Below are 14,945 nucleotides of genomic sequence, written 5' to 3' on the forward strand. Positions count from 1 at the left end.
AGACAACAACGACAGAGCATCGAGACAGGAACCCCCCTAGGCACTCAATGCAACGAGTTTTACTTTCTTTTCCAGAGTCAGCGAAGCCAAGCCGGACCAAGCCAAGGCCAAAGCTAGACCACTACACACAGCCGAAACCGGGTAACCTGATGTCTGTGCCTCATATGCTGCCTAGTCGGCAGAGAACACAACCACTCCCCGAGACGCAACCGGAAAAAAAAGGGAAAAGGAAAAGGAAAAGGTATAAGAGTTTGTAATACAGCCGCCACCCATACGGAGCCGCCAGAAAAGTGACTATGGTGCAGAGAAAAGTAGCAGGTAGTGAAAGAGAAAAATTAAAAAAAAGGAAAAAATGGGTCAAGATCGCAAATACCGCGATGGTCTGGTTGTGGCGCGTGTGCATGTCGTGCTCCGCCGGCCGATTCGACCCGGAATAGACTGGCACAAGGGCAAAGGTGCGCAGTGACGGCGCAAGGAAGGGCTGTCGTGACAAGTTCGCCCTAGGCTCACCGGGCCCTCGATTAAGGAGGCGTGCGAACAAAGTTGGATTAGACACAGGAAGGTAAGAGGGGGAAAAGGGAAGGGGCACTCGATAGTCTTTCTCAGGCGGCGCAATGGGGGGTCGGGTATCCAGCAGTGCAGATCGTGACATGAAGAGGGCAATCAATAGGCCCACACCTTGAGCTACAGAGATCGTTAGCAAAAGCGGAAAATCGACTGGATGGATGTGGTGGGCAAGAGGTTTCTTACGAAAGCATCCCAGGAACCCGTGCACAAACTTATGCCGTCGTTGGACACGCCCAGGCAGCTGACACGGTTCTCGTGGCCCACGAGCGAGCCGACCTTCTCGCCCCGAGTAACATCCCAAACCTTGTGGTCGAAAGCGTCAGCATTGGCGTCGCAGGCGACGTGGCGATCGTTGGTTCCAGCTCACCTTGCACTCGAAATCGTCATAACCAGCAAAAAGCAACCGCCCAGACACGGAGGTGGCAACCGAGGTAATGCCGCACAGGATCGATTCGGACTGCAAAGTTACAGCGTTAGCGGGAGAAGCAGGGCAAGAAGAAGACTTTGCGCGCGGACGGGCAACATACCCCATAGAAGTTGAGTTCCCTGTCTGCGCGGATGTCGAACAGGCGGCAGGTAGCATCATCGGACCCTGTTACGAAGGAGTGGCCGTCCGGGAAAAACTGGATGGCGTTAATGTCGGACTCGTGGCCGGCAAAAGTCTGCACCGCCTTGCCGGCGCGGATATCCCAGAGCTTGGCGAAGGCATCGCAGGCGCCCGAGATGAACGTGTTCTGGTTGGTCGGATTGAGGCTGATGCTCATGACGTCTCCCAGGTGGTCGGCGAACTCGACAACCTTGGTGCCGGTCTCGATATCCCACTTCATGCACGTCATGTCGCCCGACGAGGTGATGATGCTGCGGTCGTTAATGAAGCGGCAACACGACAGGTAGCCGGCGTGGCCGGACAGTTCACGCGCTACCCTCGTGGGCCCGTCGCGATTCTGGTTGAGGTTGTAGATGGAGCAGATGTTGTCGAGACCGCCGCAGGCGACAAAGTTTCCGCTCGGTGCGTAGGCGCATGTCATTACCCACGACGACCGCAGCGGGATGGCGTGGACCTTGTTTGTCGTGTACGCGTCCCAGATGATCAGCTTTCCGTCTTGTGATGCCGAAACGAGGTGCCTCCGGTCGGTCGACCAGTGCATAGCGTAGATCTTGGCGAGATGCCCTTTCAATGTCCTCTTCGTCCTCATCAGTTGGCTCTTGGGGATCGGTTCGTGGGCCTGGGCGGCGACCGCGCGGACTAGTCGCAGTCGAGGAGTGGTCAGCTCGACGACCCCATGAGCAGTAGACGTCAGTTTACGTTCTGGATGAGCACTCACGCGTCGTGTCCGCAAGCTCCTCCTTCTTCCTCTTGATCCTGTCCTTGAGCGTCTCAGCCTCGCGACGTGCCTGTTGGATGCGTGCCTGCATCGCCTCTGGCGACACGTCGCTCGACCGGCCTGGATCCATCTCTGCTGCTGCAGCGGGTGCGCTCTGGTCAATCGGAAGGAATTGACAAACTGCGCGGGGGGGTTGTCGGAAGGCGGCGATCGGGTCGGACGGGTCGGAGGATTTGAGTGTTGGAGGTTTGGGGCGCTCGAATTGCTCGAGAAGCGGAAGAATGCGAGCTCCAGGGGTGTGGGCGCCGACCCAGTAAAACAGCTGGGGCAAGCCGGGAAAGGTGCTGCAGCGAAATGACTATCGGGGCGCTGAGTGGAGAGAGGAGACGGCGGCCGGGGTTGTGCGTCTAAGCGCAAATCGAACAAACCTAGCGGCCGAGAATCCGCAAGGGAGAGAGAATTGGCCGAACTACTAGCTTCAGGCGCGACCAATTCCGGCGTCTGACGGCAATGTCCTTCAAGATGCAAATGGACGGTGAGTTTTCTTGAAAGGGGGTTGACTGGAGAAAGGGGAAAAGGCAGGGAGGGTAGGAAAAAAATGGTTGGTTGCGCAGCTCGGCTGGCGGACGGGAAACCTGGACTGGAGATTTGCGATTATTATCTGCGCTACCTGATTTGGGAATGGATTGGGGGTAAGTGACTAGGGGGTTTAATTCAAGGTTGCAAGTTGCGTTGCAAGCTGCAGCAGAACGAACAACGGCCCGGGAGCAACAGGGGTTGCAACGGTTGCCGCGGGTGGTGCCCGTGAGGACAAAAGCAACACGGCACTCTTCCCTCTTGAGCTGGAGCCTCTCTTAACTTTGCCTTTCTCTTCATCGATGGTGAGGGGAACTCGGAATTGTCTTGATCAACTGGGTTCTCGGCGGACCCAGTGGATGCCCGGAGGGACCTTGGGGCTGCGGATGAAATGACCGACCGCGGTACGGATTACTCGGTGGGCCAAGAGGTGCGCGCCTTGCTGCAGTCGAACTTTGATCTTTAGTTAATAACTATATTAACTATGAAGAAACACGACCACCCTAAATAACTAGAACCACTACTCCGTAACAAGGCACCAATATCCTGCGAGGAGCACCTTACATACGGAATACAGTGCAACGTCGTTGTATTTCGCCCATCAGGTACGGAGGGATCCGTGGCAGTTTGCGCACGGTCCATCTCCCGGAAGAGAACCAAGTCCCTCTTCTGCCCCAGCGGTTTCCCCCTTGTTCAAGTAACTACTCCGTAGTTACAGATCAACCTGGCAACCAACTTCCGACGGAGTAACTTAGGTACCTTCAACGTACTCCGTACCTCCATACAAAGCGACTTCTTTGAGGAACTCAAGGACTCGCACCACTCCCCATCAACTGTCAAAAAGGAACTCGATTGACAAGACGTTAGACGAGAAAATCAAAGAAAGAAAACGGAAAAAAAGGAAAAAGGAAAAAGAGAAGGGAATTCAGGGGAAGAGACGGGCTCGCACAGTGCCTGGGCGTTCGCAGCAACATCCCAATTCCTGGCTGCAACACTGCGGCGCGCACCCGCTGGAGACCCAATCCGGGAGCACGCTTTCAGCACAAGATTTTCCCCATGACAGCCCGGTTGACGGCGCGGAGCCCGGGCAACTGGCTGCTCAGCGGATTTCCGTGATGGGGATGGAGAATCGCACCCACTCGGCGCCAGCCGGCATCCCCGCCTGTCCCAGTCCGGAGCTTCGCATCAGGGCTTGGGCTTGTTGAGCCTTTAAAGGATACCGAGTAGATATCCGGTAAAAGCAACTATTATTCGCATCCAAAAAATGCACCACTCCGAATCCGCACTGCTTGACTGCAAGGCGCTCCCCAAGATCGAGGTACCTCCTCCGCTTTTCATGCACGATGGCCATACCCAAGCTGAGCGTCCCTCTCTCCATCCGTTGAAACGTATTCCCGGACTCTCCAGCTCCATGCCCACCTGACTGGCAGTATCAGCCGCCAATGCCTCCACGAAATCTGGCTCATCAAGAGAGCTGCAGGCGAAACCGACCTGCAAGATCCCCTTATTGAGATGCCCGCGGGGAAATTCGACTACGACCTGAAGACGTAGGCACACGAATCGTCCCTCTTCTCTCTCTCTCTCTTTCTCCCTTTCCTCTCTAAGCTCACCTTGTCCCGGCTCCCAAGAATAACGCTCGTGCCACCAAAAGGTTCTTCCCTCTCTTCTCCTCCTACATCTACAACCTCGTCAACGACGCCGCAGCCCTGCGCTACGCCACCCTCTCGGTCCTTCGAGACTTCGCCGCCGACGGCGTCGTCTATCTTGAGCTGCGCACCACACCGCGCGCCATGCCGGCTGCGGGTCTGACCGAGGCCGGGTACGTGCAGACCATTCTGGACGCCATTGCCGACTATGAGCGGGCAGAGCAACGAAGCCCCGGGTTGAGGACAAAGTTGATTCTTTCGGTAGGTCCTTCCGTTCCCTCCCTCCTCCCCCCCCGGGGACCCCTTTTTCTTTTTGTCCCTCCTTCTCTCCCAACCCACCCATTTCTGCCCTTCCTCCCCCCGGTACGGGGAAGATCCCGGACCCCGGACAGATGGTATAGCGTCCTTGAACCTGTGTTCACCCTGTGTTCACCTCTCCTTCCCACCCAAATCTCCCAATCTTCCAGATCGACCGTCGACACAGCCCATCCCAAGCGGCGTGCGTCCTCGCCCTCGCCAAGCAGTTCCTCGGCCGCGGCGTTGTCGGGCTCGACTTGTGCGGGGACCCGGCGGCGCCGCTCGACCCGGCCCTCCCCGCCGTCCTCGACGAGGCCCGGCGCGTGCCCGGCCTGGGCCTGACGCTGCACTTTGCCGAGGCCCCCTGTTCGGCCGGCGGCGCCGAGCTCGACGCCCTGCTCGCCTGCCGGCCCGACCGGCTCGGCCACGTCATCTGTGTCAGCGAGCGCGTCCGCCGCGAGATCCTGAGCCGGCCGGGGATCGGCCTGGAGCTCTGCTTGAGCTGCAACGTCCACGCCGGCATGATATGTGGCGGGTTCGAGGCCCAGTAAGGTCCCCCCCCCCTCTTTTTTTTTCTTTTATGAACTTCCCTCCCTTCCTTCCCCGCTCCTTCACTCTTCTTCCTTCCCTTTTTCTTTACATTCTGTTATTATGTCTTCTGGTTACCCGGTAGCTGTCGGGAGAAGCTGTCGGGAGAAGACGGATGCTGACCAGGTGCAGCCATTTTCGTGAGTGGTGGAACGTCGACGGCACTGTGGTGGTCTTGAGTGTGGGTGCCACATGCACGACCTCAATGTCTTGGCTGTGAACCGGGCAAACTGAAAATCTACTGTTGCAGACGGACGATGTAGGCGTCTTTGGGAGCCCTCTTTCCAACGAGTACGCGCTCGTAATCCAACATTTCAAGCTTAGCCGCTCCGAAGTGTGCGCCCTGGTTAGAAAGGGGATCGATGTGATATTCGGAGGAGAAGAGGAGAAAAGCCGGCTCAGAGAGATTCTCTGGAGGGAGTAGAAGGCCCCTTAAAGTCTGAGGAACCATGAGGGGATGAGGTACGATTCTGGATGTAAGGAGTTAGAAAAAAAAAAGACGTATCTGACGCGAAGATTGATCCAAAGACCCCTATCCCCCGCCCCGCAACTGTAATAGCGCCGGCTGTCGTTCATGGCACCGTGCAGCTTCACAATCTAGTTGCTATATATATATATTCGCTCGACCACAAAGCAGCCTGCTAACATACCAATGTAAAAGGAAAACAGCGAGTGGAGTCCTGCGACTCGTGTACTGTCCAAGCTGGATTGGGGGAATCATCAAAGCAGCCATTACTTTCTCGAACCTGCCGTGCATCTAGCCACACCATGCCTTTTGGCTTGTTGCCTCCTTTTATCGGGAACCCTCCCACCAACCCAAAAGACTCCCCGAAACGCCAGACCTGAAGCAGCAGTAATGTAGACAAGAATTGGCCTAGAAAACACCCTGCGCTCCAGGGAGATGCGCATCGAGGTCCAACGCTTCGATCTGGCGGCGTTGGTGGGCGCTTCGCTGAACGAGGTTGCCAAAATACCTGAGGGCGTCGCTGCTCTCCTTGCGCACCTTGGCCGTCTCTTCACGGCGATGATCGAGCTGTTCGACAGAGCGCTGGAGGCCTACCCGCAACGAGTTGGCGGGGATGAGCAGCACCTTGCGCACGGTGCCCGAGATCCGGTTGCTGTTGGCGTGGACATAGTCCATCGCGGCGAGCTGGGCGGAGATCTTGGCGTTGAGACGGTGCGGGAGCGAGTGCGGGATCTGGCTGAGGACGTAGAACACCATCGTCGCGGCTGTGACAGTCAGTTAGTCGGTCATGACACAAGAGTGCGGCTGGAAGTGGGACGAGCTCACCTGCTACAATCGCGCCGGGAACAATCAGCCGGCGCAGGTTGTCGCTCCCTAGCAGCTGAGCAACGCGAAGTGCAATGTTCATCTGGCTATACCCGCTGATCACACCGGTACCGACAACGCCGGCGACAGTCAGAGCCATGCCAGCCTTCTCCTCCCTCTGAAGCAGCGTCGACCAGTCGACAAAGTCCCAGAATTCCGTGGCGATGTCGACCTGGCGAGCTAGGGCATGCTTCCTGTGCTGGAACATGACGTCTGATTTGAAGTTCAGGTTCTCATACTCGTTCCCAAGGTGGAGAATGCCGAGTTGCTTGATCATGTTGACCCCGGAGACTGTCTTGGTGCGGGCGTGTTCCTCGCATTGCACGACCGAAGCGGCAATCTGAGAAAGCATGGCCTCCTTCAGGTCGTCGGCATATTGGAATGCACCGAACACACCGGGGTAGGGGATGCCAAGGTTCCCGTCGCCGGCGTGAGCGATGGCCGAGCTGATGGTTGAGCGGGAGTAATCGTAGACGTCCTTGCAGGTTTGCTCGATCGTTTGGTCAATCTTCTCGCTGACCTCGGCCCTTGCTCGCTTGCTCGCCTCGAGCTGGGGCTCGAGCTCCTGCAACTCCTTGTTGACCCTGTCGAACTCGGACTGCGCAACCTCCGTGTTGACCGTAGCCAGCACGTTCACGTCGTTTAGAATGTTCATCAGGTACGTCTTTGCTGGGGCCAACTTGGAACGGGCGCGCTTCTCCAGGACGAACCGGCGCAAGGATTGCTCCAGAGCAGAAAAGTCTCGCTCCATCTCCCTGTTTTTGCCCTTGCCCTTCGGGTCGTCGTCGTCCCCTGGATCGTCAAATCCACCACCACTAGCACTGCCGGAGCCGCCTCCTCCTGGGCCACCGGGAGGAGCGGGTGCCGTTGGGATAGCCGCGCTCGATACGAAGTGGACCAGTTCGGCGGCTTCTTTGTACGTATCCGGGCTCAGGGTTCTAATCTGGTTAAGGATCAATTTCTGACATCGCTCCTTGTCCCGGATGGTATCATAGCCATTGACGACAATGAAGAGATAGGCCTTTTCGGCGGCGGCAGCTCGGATGAATTCGGTCGCGGTCTGGGTGAAATGGTTGCTGGCGGACACGACAAAGACGACGACGTCGATCTCCTCTTGTCGTGCAAAGATGGCCGTGGTTTTGGTGGTGTCCATGTTGAGGCCAGGTGCATCGATGAGCGCAATGTCCACGACGCCGTTGTTGAGGAGCGACTCGTCGATGGTCCGGACATCCTTGACGTACACCTTGCATTGCATGTATAGAGTGTTGTCCACCACTATCTTTTCCAGATCCCGCAGCGAGTAGACGTCGTAGGTCGTCTCGTCGTGCCTGTCGTAGACGGCGTCCTTGTGAACGGCATGAACCTCTTCGATGCCGCAGTTCTCTCTCGCATCGAGCACTTCGCAGAATATGCTCGTGCAGGGCTGTTGGTCCTCGGGGAGAATCTTGCGCCGGAGCAGCGCGTTGCAGAAAGTCGACTTTCCTGCGTTGAGGTCGCCCGTCACCAAGACCTTGCTTGATGTGTCCTCAATGCGCTCCCGGAGAGACTGTAGGTGCCTGATGCTCGATTGTATCTTCCCGTCCAGCAGCGAAGCGATCGAGTTCTTCTCCAACGAATGCACTAGTTCGGCCTGGTGTAGTGCGCCGAGCTTCAGATCCAGCTTCAGCACCGAAAACTCTTGGGCAATCTGGGGGGTGACAAGTCTCGGCTCGGCGGAAGGGGCTCGGTTCTGTGCACTCCTGCTAGATTCCGCCTCGGCGTCTTCAAGAGAGGTCATGGCTCGCCGCAGCATCGGGGCCGGCTGAGAGAAGGATGGTGCTGTGGCGAGATGACCGGCGGCCGAGTAGGTCTGGTGAATGCCAGGCCTCGAGGCCGGGTTCGAAGGCGTATCGAGTGCAACGCGCTGGACCGACGGGTAGTGGGCAGGCCAGACGGCGTTCTTCTCCTGCAGCTCCCTCAAGAGCTCCACGACAGCCGTGATCGCGCGGCCAAGCGTTGCCCGATGCTGGTTGTACCAGAGCTGGTGGACAGCTCCGGCCTGGGCGCGGTGGTCGGGAGCTCCGTGGTTCGAGGAGGAGGAAGCATGAGGGCGAATTGGTCGGTCGGCCTGAACAGCGGAATCCCAGGCCGCGGAAGCGCTCGGTCCGGACCTGATCGAGCTTACTTCGTCACTGGCAATGCTGCCGCCGTAGCCTGAGTCCTGCTCAAGCATGGCTTGGAGGTGGGCGGCGTACTGCGAGGTTGTGCCAGTGCCAACGGTCATAAAACCTGGAACGGTTGACGGCCCCGGAGCGGCCGGGCGGCTCGAACTCGCCGCATTCTGCGAGTCTCCATGGTCGTCGTCGCCGTCGTGCCGCGAGACCGACTTGCCCTTGGGCGAAAAATACTCTTGGCTCATTGCGGAGAGTGCGCCTTTCTGGGACGGTCGAGCAAAGGCGATGAAATCTTCTAGGCACGGCTCATACTCGAGGTCCCGAAATGGCACGGTGGTACGATTTTCTCATCATTTCTTTTCCCATGGTTTCGGATGAACTTTTTGGGATTCAGCGAACCAAAAAAGGGCGCCACTTGCACTAAGCAGGGATGCGTTCCCCAAGACCCACATGTGATCTCATGCGCCGTTGCACATCCGTACGGAGTACGGGATATGCATTTAAGAAGGATGCCTTATTCGTGCTTGGCACGCTGGCTTGTTGTAATCCATACAAGACAACTGTTGGACGTGCTGCCTTCGAAGCGGCGCTCTTGGCCAGGCAGACTATCGACTTTCTTCAGATCAACCTGCGCTTTTTGTAGTTCAAACTCCCGAAACCCTCCCTTTCTTTGAAGCCAGCAAACCTTGCTCGTTGTCATCATGAATGTCAGTTCCTCGTTCCATAACCAGCACGCTGCTGAAGTCCAAGCTGACCGCGCTATCGCATAGATTCTGGAATGGGCCTTCGGCAAGCGCATTACGCCCGCCGAGCGTTTGCGCAGAAACCAGCGCTTACTCGACAAGGCGATCCGAGAGTTAGACCAGCAACGAGTGAAGCTTGAAAAACAGGAGAAGACGCTCATTTCTCAGATCCGTCAGAGCGCGCAAAAGGGTCAGATGGGTGCGTGCAAGGTCCAGGCCAAGGACCTGGTTCGCACTAGGAGGTACAGTCGCATTCTCGGGGATGATTGTTTGGCGGCATACTGACGTTGGCGATTAGATACATTGAGAAGTTCTACGGGATGAGAAGCCAGTTGCAGAAGGTCTCCCTTCGCCTTCAGGTTAGTTTCCACTTCCCGCCGAACATCAACCCCCCTGGAGCCAACCATCACCGGGCTTCCATTTTTCGTTGCTGACGATAGCTTCGCATGTAGACATACCGCACAAATGAGCAGATGATGCAAGCAATGAAAGGCGCGACCATGGCCCTTGGCAGCATGAACCGCACCATGAACCTTCCGTCTCTGCAACGCATTGCCATGGAGTTTGAGCGCGAAAACGACATCATGGAACAGCGACAGGAGATGATGGACGACGCGATCGACGACGCGATGGACGTTGGCTTGGAGGAAGAAGGCGATGAGGTGGTTGAGCAGGTTCTGGAGGAGATTGGCGTAGACCTAAGCCAAGCGGTAAGCCTGCCCGCAGTCTTGAGCCCCGCTTCACGACTGGTCATTTACTTATCGGTATTTAGCTCGGTGAGACGCCATCAGGACTGCAAGCAAACACGGTGGCGGAGACCAAGATTGCCCAAGCAGTTGGCGGCGGCGGTGGCGGGACCGATCCTGGCGACGACGACCTTCAGGCACGGCTTGATAGCCTGAGACGATGAGTGCGGTAATGGGACCTTGAAACGATGCATGATACCGTAACGGGAGTATAATATCTCATGGTAGATTCCAAGCTGGCCTTGGGGCTACACTAGGCCGTCAAGCCAACGCAGGCATTACCGGCCAATCGTTGGACTCCTCCATAAGCCATGGAGAAGCTGGGTCGTTGTCAATGGCCCCTGACAGCTTGGTTCACCGCAACCTTGCCTCTTCACACCAGGGCATCGAAAGATCAACCACGATCATACTTGCTTTGAATGGCCTTGGGAGAAATGTGGGGAGTTTGGGCGCAATAGAGTCTGTTCTGTTTCAGTACGGTTTCTGGTATTGGCACAGTCTGCCTGCACCATATATAGTAACTGAGGTACATGCGAGAAGAGCTCGGCCCGTTGCCGGCCTGGTTCGGACAACAGCTGTTTGACCGACAGCGGCCGGTGTTATTTTGACCCAGTATCTGACGAGAACAGTTCCGTACCCGATACCTTCACGTTGCTGGTTCTGAACACATGAAGCGCCGCCAAGATTTGGAATGCCCAAGGCGTTTCCTTCGGTAACCAGTCGGAAGCAAAGATTGCATCCTAGCACGTACAACGCGAAACCGGGCAGAGGCTGTGAATTGTCTTCCAGTGGGCACCGGAGAGAAATCCGAGCAGTCGCTGCCTTCCTTGTACAAGGCTCGAGCAACAACCTAATGCCTGTCACGAGTTTATTCGCAATCTGTGCCGTTCATTCTCCAACACTGATGTCATTGTCGTGGTTCCAGAACCGGGGCTTAACAACCCTGCTCAAAAAGGACCCTTTTGCCCCACCTCGCTCACAGCAGTGACAGGTAGTAGAGATGCTGACGTTGTGCGGCAAGGCACCTGATACCCTGATTCCCCTGCGTAAGTTAGTGAGTTACTACCTAACCCGGGGTGCTTACCCTACTTAGTACGCTCTCCTCTTGTGTCAGGCCCTACTTGTAAGGCAGTTAGCCTACCCCACCCGCCCGCTACCCGCCCGCCCTGGAATCAGCCAGCCCTTGGGGTCTCGTCAGCGCGCCTGGGCACCGCCCACCCTTGGGAGGCCAGCCCAGTCTTGGCCACTGTCTGGCCTTCCTGCTTCCTGGTTTGGACCGACCTCGCAATACTGCTGGCTGGCTTGACGGAGCCGATGTGGCAGCTCCCTTCGTGCATCTTTTTTAGGTATTCCGTTTATGGTCAATTTCGCTTTTCTCTACCAACCATCAACCGCGCCCATCTCGCAAATAAGCAAGCTTGTGCGCGCTATTACGCTGGGGTTCTGCAGCTCGTGCATTACATCATCCGCGCGCATCACAAGACCCCTCATCTAAACTTAGGCGCCCAATCTGCCGACCAACAACGCGAGGCAGAGCCTCCTGTCTCTCCGGAAGCCCGAGAACTCCAGAACAAACACACGCCGGGCGAGAAGATAATCTGACGCGACCGCGACTCTACTTGCAACTTGCGCTCGGGGAACAGCAGGCGGAGCGTGCCTCTCCTCTATTGTCGATCGCGTCCCGAGCCATCGTGTGCGGCCGAGCGTCTCGTTGAGCCAGGCCGCACTGCCCGAGAGATCGATTCCAACGCTCCGTTCCGACACCACACGGCCAACAATTTCTGCCGCCGCCGGCACAGTGCGCAGTTTCCTGCCCTCAGGTTCTCTATCTTGTACCACCTCCTTCACCTATCAACCTGGCAGGCGGCAAGCGGCGCAGTATCTCCTCTCACGGAGGTCTGCTGAATAGGATGTTCTGTTCCGGCTCCAACTCCGGAGGCTCAAAATCCGAAAAGACCGAGGCCGATTCTGTTTCCGATCCGACCTCCGGCGTCCAGAAGGAGAGAGCCTCCAGCAATCCGCCCTCCCCCGATCGAGGAGAGACCGGCGGCTCCGACCGCACCTCACCGTCACCGGTCAAGACATCAGACCAAGCCGCCAGCGGCGAGAAGCGGAGCGGCAATGGCAGTGCTGCGAATGCGGGCAGCTCGGCGGAGCAGAAAAAGCGACGGAGCAGCGGGGTGAGCGGCAAGGCCAGCAGCCTGATAGCCCATGCCAAACACACCCTCTTTACCCAAGTCGGAAGTCGTGCCAACAGCGACCAGGCTGCTGACTCAAAGTCGTCTGACCAGACTCCTTTGCAGAAGCTCGGCAAGCAGGACCAGGCTCTTGCCGTGCCCCAAGGCCAGCACAACAATGCCGCGGGCGAGTCGCTCCCTGGTCCCCGATCCACCTTCCGAGTGGGCGTGTGGGAAGACAGAAACAAAAAGTGCAGGCGCACGATGGAGGACACCCATGCCTTCCTGTACAACTTCCTGCACACCCCAGCGCCGGCCGTCGGGACGGACGCGGGCGGTCAGGCCCAGGCGCAGGCTCAGGCTGGTACCGCCGGAGTTGCGGGCGGAGGACAGGGCGGGGACGGCCCGGACCAGGACATGATCGAAACCGACAATGGATACTTCGCCATTTTTGACGGGCATGCAGGAACCTTTGCCGCAGATTGGTGCGGGAAGAAGCTCCACATAATATTGGAGGACATCATCAGGAAACACCCGAACGCTCCCATACCGGAGCTCCTCGACCAGACCTTCACGGCCGTCGATGCACAGCTGGGCCAGTTGCCCCTCAAGAACAGCGGCTGCACCGCCGCCATTGCAGTTCTTCGCTGGGAGGACCGGGTTCCGAGCAGCCTTTCCGCTACCGGATCCCAGTCGATCGCTCCTGCTCTGGCCAAGGCCGCAGAGGAGGCTGCCAAATCCGAGAATCCGTCGTCGCTGGCGGCCTCAGATGCTACCCACGCAAAGTTGAAGAGCAGCGCTGTCAGGCAGCGTGTGCTGTACACCGCCAACGTTGGAGATGCCCGGATCATTCTCTGCCGCCAGGGGAAAGCATTACGTCTGTCGTACGACCACAAGGGTAGCGACGAGAACGAGGGGAAGCGCATCACGAACGCCGGGGGGCTCATATTGAACAACCGCGTCAACGGTGTCCTTGCCGTCACCCGAGCCCTCGGCGACACGTACATCAAGGACCTCGTCACCGGGCATCCCTATACCACGGAAACGGTCATTCAGCCAGAATTGGACGAGTTTATCATCATAGCTTGCGACGGCGTAAGTTGGACCCCGGAACGGGTGTTACGGATGCCAGTGGACGTGCTGACCTGGGGTGATGATAGCTTTGGGATGTTTGCTCTGACCAAGACGCGGTCGACCTTGTGCGCGACATACAAGACCCGGTGGCCGCAGCCAAGCTCCTAGTCGACCATGCGCTTTCCCGCTTCAGTACCGACAACCTGTCCTGCATGATCATCCGCCTGGACAAGCAGGCCCTTCTCGAGAACCAGAACAACAAGGAGAAGGCGATCGGTGTCGAGGGCGATCCTAGCACCGCCTCGGGTAAAGTCAGCGAGGTCGAGAAGATCCTCAAAAACGCCCAAGCCAAGGTCGCCGAGGATGGCAGCCCCTCGGTCGGCGTCTCCGCGAGCAACAGTGGCAAAGGCCACGATCCCTCGACGGCCGAGGATGGAAACGCTGGGTTCGTCCCGACCGTGATTCAGGGCCCTGTGGAGGAGGAACCGGCTTCGATCGAAGAGTCGCCTGATGCTGCAATTCCCGCTGGGGATATGATGGATGTGGATTCATCGGCCGACACAAGTAAGGACACGCCGGTGGGAACTACCTAGGAGAGGTCGAGTGTCCTCGCACGTGTAGGAAGGGTTTTCAAGGCGACCCGATCGCGGACTTGAGTGTGTGTTGTCGGAAGTTGACCCTGGAGTGCTCTGGGAAGTTGACGGCAATTCGCAGTTCGTCATATTTTATGTGATGTGGAATGGACCAAAACAACAGACATGATCGTCTTCGTGTGACGAGGGGCAGCTTCATGGAACAGTTATTTGGCGAAGCAGGAGCACGTAAACGTTGGGGGACCAGCCTGCACCCCCACCTCCCTTTTTCCTTCCCCGTACTCTTGACTCGCTTTGTTGGTTTGTCGGCTAGGTGTAGATTCGCGGCACTCTCATGGTCATGTTCTGAACTATGCAGCAGAGAGAACTTACTGTTCTGTGTGGGAGGCTCTGGTCGGGGGCTCCTCAGTCCGTATCTAAGAATTTAAGCTACGAATTGGCCTCGATGGCCAAGCGGAAACACAGAGACACCGTGTTCATGTTTACACTCAGATGCTCCCCCTTGCGCTGATATTACAAAGTGGTTCTCTATGTACTACAAAACTGTCCTCTTCAGTCTGTTCTTTCTCTCGAGCCTTGATAGGTTGAATATCGGGCAGGGGGATTGGCGATGCCCACCCCTCAATCAATCGCCTACCGTGGTTTGGCACATATCTGATATCGGGGCAAGCGTCCGGCTCCGTTTTTGTTCGCTCCAGAAAATACTTGAAAAGGTGAATCGTTGGGAGCTAGCTATTCACCAGCGAACTCGAAATTACTTCGAGCCCCGTTAGACTTTTCTCGGCCGGCCTTAGAAAAAAACACATCTCTGTTCGTCTTCACCCCGATTATACTGGGCATCATCAACCCTCAATGTCGGGAGGGGCCCAGGCTGGAGGTGCCAGCCTCCCAGAAATCGGGCTCACAGATTTGAAGCCTGAAACGAAGCTTACAGGTATGGAGTCTCCGAATATGGTTAAGACCAGAGACAAGGGGAATTGGCATGCTCCACTGTGGGGGAGAGTTTCGGGATGAGGCAAGTGTAGCCCGTACAGTACATAACTAGTTATAGGACACGGGCACAGGCTGCAGCACGGCGCGGGAAAGGATCACTCACCTCTTTCCGCACCTTTGACACCATGCAAATCCCA

The 14,945-nt window shown here is 57.1% G+C and overlaps 6 protein-coding genes across 6 annotated transcripts; 3 read left to right on the forward strand and 3 right to left on the reverse strand.

Moving 5' to 3' along the window:
- Positions 1-74: 74 nt before the first annotated feature.
- P884DRAFT_5207 (uncharacterized protein) lies at positions 75-847 on the reverse strand. Its single transcript, XM_069445939.1, has 2 exons — positions 751-847; positions 75-684 (listed from the first exon to the last, which is right to left on the reverse strand). Exon 2 carries the CDS (start codon positions 650-652, stop codon positions 161-163), a length of 492 nt encoding a protein of 163 aa, XP_069301637.1. The 5' UTR covers positions 653-684; positions 751-847; the 3' UTR covers positions 75-160.
- On the reverse strand, positions 664-2,022 carry P884DRAFT_190474 (WD40-repeat-containing domain protein; the record flags this gene model as incomplete). The annotated part of the gene is made up of 5 exons (XM_069437515.1): positions 664-684; positions 751-870; positions 935-1,024; positions 1,095-1,813; positions 1,893-2,022. 5 exons carry the CDS (start codon positions 2,020-2,022, stop codon positions 664-666), a joined length of 1,080 nt encoding a protein of 359 aa, XP_069301638.1.
- A 1,710-nt stretch (positions 2,023-3,732) lies between these two features.
- P884DRAFT_265915 (uncharacterized protein) lies at positions 3,733-5,423 on the forward strand (the record flags this gene model as incomplete). Its single annotated transcript, XM_069441987.1, has 6 exons — positions 3,733-3,786; positions 3,876-4,015; positions 4,120-4,375; positions 4,582-4,958; positions 5,132-5,180; positions 5,250-5,423. 6 exons carry the CDS (start codon positions 3,733-3,735, stop codon positions 5,421-5,423), a joined length of 1,050 nt encoding a protein of 349 aa, XP_069301639.1.
- Positions 5,424-5,511: 88 nt separating this feature from the next.
- P884DRAFT_288676 (uncharacterized protein) lies at positions 5,512-8,828 on the reverse strand. The gene is made up of 2 exons (XM_069443965.1): positions 6,291-8,828; positions 5,512-6,229 (listed from the first exon to the last, which is right to left on the reverse strand). Exons 1-2 carry the CDS (start codon positions 8,725-8,727, stop codon positions 5,874-5,876), a joined length of 2,793 nt encoding a protein of 930 aa, XP_069301640.1. The 5' UTR covers positions 8,728-8,828; the 3' UTR covers positions 5,512-5,873.
- A 219-nt stretch (positions 8,829-9,047) lies between these two features.
- Positions 9,048-10,541, forward strand: P884DRAFT_234132 (Snf7-domain-containing protein). The gene is made up of 5 exons (XM_069439905.1): positions 9,048-9,189; positions 9,253-9,467; positions 9,524-9,584; positions 9,678-9,935; positions 9,998-10,541. The coding sequence occupies exons 1-5, from the start codon at positions 9,184-9,186 to the stop codon at positions 10,133-10,135; spliced, it is 678 nt and encodes a 225-aa protein (XP_069301641.1). The 5' UTR covers positions 9,048-9,183; the 3' UTR covers positions 10,136-10,541.
- Positions 10,542-11,881: 1,340 nt separating this feature from the next.
- P884DRAFT_265918 (phosphatase 2C-like domain-containing protein) lies at positions 11,882-13,815 on the forward strand (the record flags this gene model as incomplete). The annotated part of the gene is made up of 2 exons (XM_069441988.1): positions 11,882-13,243; positions 13,309-13,815. The coding sequence occupies 2 exons, from the start codon at positions 11,882-11,884 to the stop codon at positions 13,813-13,815; spliced, it is 1,869 nt and encodes a 622-aa protein (XP_069301642.1).
- Between the last annotated feature and the right edge of the window lie 1,130 nt (positions 13,816-14,945).

The sequence above is a fragment of the Thermothelomyces heterothallicus genome (genome assembly GCF_042370625.1).
Source record: "Thermothelomyces heterothallicus CBS 202.75 unplaced genomic scaffold P884_scaffold_1, whole genome shotgun sequence".
NCBI lineage: Eukaryota > Fungi > Ascomycota > Sordariomycetes > Sordariales > Chaetomiaceae > Thermothelomyces > Thermothelomyces heterothallicus.